Source organism: Rutidosis leptorrhynchoides, chromosome 10 (genome assembly GCF_046630445.1).
Source record: "Rutidosis leptorrhynchoides isolate AG116_Rl617_1_P2 chromosome 10, CSIRO_AGI_Rlap_v1, whole genome shotgun sequence".
NCBI lineage: Eukaryota > Viridiplantae > Streptophyta > Magnoliopsida > Asterales > Asteraceae > Rutidosis > Rutidosis leptorrhynchoides.
In genome coordinates this window covers 351398502-351401544 of record NC_092342.1, presented here as the reverse complement: position 1 = coordinate 351401544, position 3043 = coordinate 351398502, and the positions used below count along the sequence as shown (strand labels likewise).

Sequence of the window (3043 nt, the reverse complement as noted above, 5' to 3'; positions counted from 1 at the left end):
TTTCTACCCTATTTAGTTCTGATGTTGTTATCATCAAAAGGCTGAAGTTAAAAACTTGAAATTCAAATTCAAACTAGAATAACAAGCGGATGAGAAAGGACTCGTTCTGTAAAAGATACCGATTTTTATATTTAAAACTTTAATTTTTTGTAAATAATTTTACGTAACTATCATATAAACATTTAAATTTTAACCATAATCATATTTATATTTAATATTTATTTATTTTGGTAAACTGTGGGGAAAAATTAACGGAAAGCCATAAAGAAAGGCGGGAGAGAATGAAGGCCGGGTAATTGAATGGAAACAGAAAAATACAATGCCGACAACAACGCTGGGTCTCCTTCAAATTAACAATTTATATCTCCACATTTCTTCTCCATTAATCTCACACTTGCAATCTATCTACCCATCTCCAAGCACAATCTCCAACAAAACAAAAAAATTGTTTGAAAAATGTCGTGGCAAACATATGTTGATGACCATTTGATGTGTGACATCGATGGTAGCGGTCAGCACCTCTCCTCTGCCGCCATCTTCGGTACCGATGGTACCGTTTGGGCTAAGAGCTCTTCCTTCCCTCAGGTCTGTTTTTCTAATCTAGCAAATATAAGACAAAAGGCCCAATTTAAGACTATATCCATCGCAGAGCCAATTTTACCCGTTAGATGAGGGCATGAGGTGTAATGGGCTTTGACGCCCTAGACGCCATTAACGGGGCGTCGAAGTTTGACACAAAGGGGCGTCAGTCGACTTTTTGACGGAAGGGTGACGAATTTAACCAACTAATCATAATTTATTATTAATATTTTTTTGTTATTTATTTAATTTTTTTTCCATCCAATTTCCAATCAGATTTTACCACATCACCGCACAAATATCTGACACAAAAATTTGACATTTAGTGTTAACGGAGGTCAAATACAGTCACAGTCAAAAACCCACTTTTCAGTAAAAGGTGCACGATACAGTCAGGGTTAGAAATAGTTTTAATGATTTGATGTCATTCATACTTTGCTTTTGTTTTTTTTACTTAAAAAACTGTGTAGTTTAAACCCGAGGAGATTAATGCTATAATCAAGGAATTCAATGAGCCTGGTGGTCTTGCCCCTACTGGTTTATTCCTTGCTGGTGCAAAGTACATGGTGATCCAAGGTGAATCTGGTGCTGTCATTCGTGGAAAGAAGGTATAACATATATTATATATACGCCACTCTCTGTATTTTTTATATGTCGAATGGGTCAAGGTAAAAAAAAAGTAGTTGTTTTGACCCATTATGCAACCAGCTGCTTGAATACTTAAAAGCATGTTTGAAATTTCAGGGAGCTGGAGGTATCTGCATTAAGAAAACAGCTCAAGCCATGGTGTTTGGCATCTATGATGAGCCGGTGGCACCAGGTCAATGCAACATGGTTGTCGAAAGGTTGGGTGATTATCTTCTTGATCAGGGCATGTAATCATCATGCGTCTTCAACTATCAAATGACCTAGTTTTATTATGTGTCTATAGTCTCTCATACGAGGATAAACGGTTTTATTTACTGTTTTTATTTGGAGTTATGATCTCTGAGTCCTCTTTATCTCCCACGTTATGTGTATCGTTTTAGTGACTCCGAATCTTCAATAACTTGCTACTCCATAGTCCATATTCAAAAGCTGGGTTGTTTTCTTTTTGTTTCCTTATTAATTTTGTGCCATTGTCTTGTTCTTTTGATAATCATGAACAATATGGCATGTTGTGTGAATAAGAGATATCTCATAATTTTTGTATTTATATTCATGATACAAGTGTGATTCATGTTTTTGTTGATTTTTCTTGAAATGGAAGTTTTGTATATGAGTGTGTATTTGTTTTGTATTTAGATATAGATTTAGATTCATCTGATTTTGCATTTCATATCAACATCAATAAATTTGAAAATGAGAAACATTGCATATGTGTTTTAGCTTTAAATAAATTTTACACTCACTAAAATTTCATACAAATATTTTCACTAACATAGCAAGTGAAATTGACCAATCATCATAATTTATCTTTTATCTCTCATTTACCTTTTTTCTTATTTACTTGAACATTGTGTAAAAATACTCCAGTGAAATTTGCGTGATTGTATAAGTTCTCTTTTTAACTCTATCTGTCTTTAAATCAAATCAATTTAACAAACTAAAATTAAACCATAATAGCCTCAATTATGAGTTAAGAGATAGTGTCGCCTTTTGAGGCTCTAGGCGCAACGCCCCTGACGCCCAAATGGTAGAGCCACTTAACTGATTATAGAAAATAAAAAGTATACTAAAAGCACATGAACAAGCACACACAAACTTTACAATCTAATTTTGTGTCATATATATGTTGATATCTGTTCATTTATCACGAAATGAATTTTTTCGACCCAACTGTTGTAGGTCCAAACATTTCTTTTTAAAAGTGATATCTACACGACTCACGAAGATTTATCAAATTATAATACAATCATGACAAAATTGCACGGGGTCCCTGTGGTATGTTCGAAATAACAAGTGGAGTCTAAAAGAATTTTTTTACTTTGGAGGATCACTGTGGTTTGCAATTGTTTCACAGAGAGTCCATTTGCCTAACGTCCTTTTAATACTAACGTGATGCACATGACTTGCACATGAGGATAATCTCGTCTTTTTACTTGCTTTCTCACCTGATCCCCAAGCCTAACACTTATCATCAAAATAAAAATAGCCCACAATAAACTCATAACATAAATATTTAAACCTACCCTAGAATCTCCACCACACAATCTCTACAACACAATCAAACACATCTAACCATTTTTACGATTTAAGAAAACCCACATCAAAATCATTAACATATCTACAAATTGAATCAAGATCTGGAACCCTAATTTCAGCCACCAACACCGAAGTTACAACTCCGATTTCACCCACCACCATCGTCGTTTCAATTCCATCGTCACCCACCACCATCGTCGCACTAAATCTGCCGGAACCACCACTGAAGTCGAGATCGTGGAGCCATATTTGTAGCTCGAAATGGTTCCATTTAACCCAA

The 3043-nt window shown here is 34.8% G+C and overlaps 1 protein-coding gene across 1 annotated transcript; it reads left to right on the top strand.

The window, feature by feature from the left end:
- The first annotated feature begins 450 nt into the window (after positions 1–450).
- Positions 451–1458, top strand: LOC139873357 (profilin-1). The gene is made up of 3 exons (XM_071861286.1): positions 451–585; positions 1050–1187; positions 1324–1458. The coding sequence occupies exons 1-3, from the start codon at positions 457–459 to the stop codon at positions 1456–1458; spliced, it is 402 nt and encodes a 133-aa protein (XP_071717387.1). The 5' UTR covers positions 451–456.
- Positions 1459–3043: the final 1585 nt, after the last annotated feature.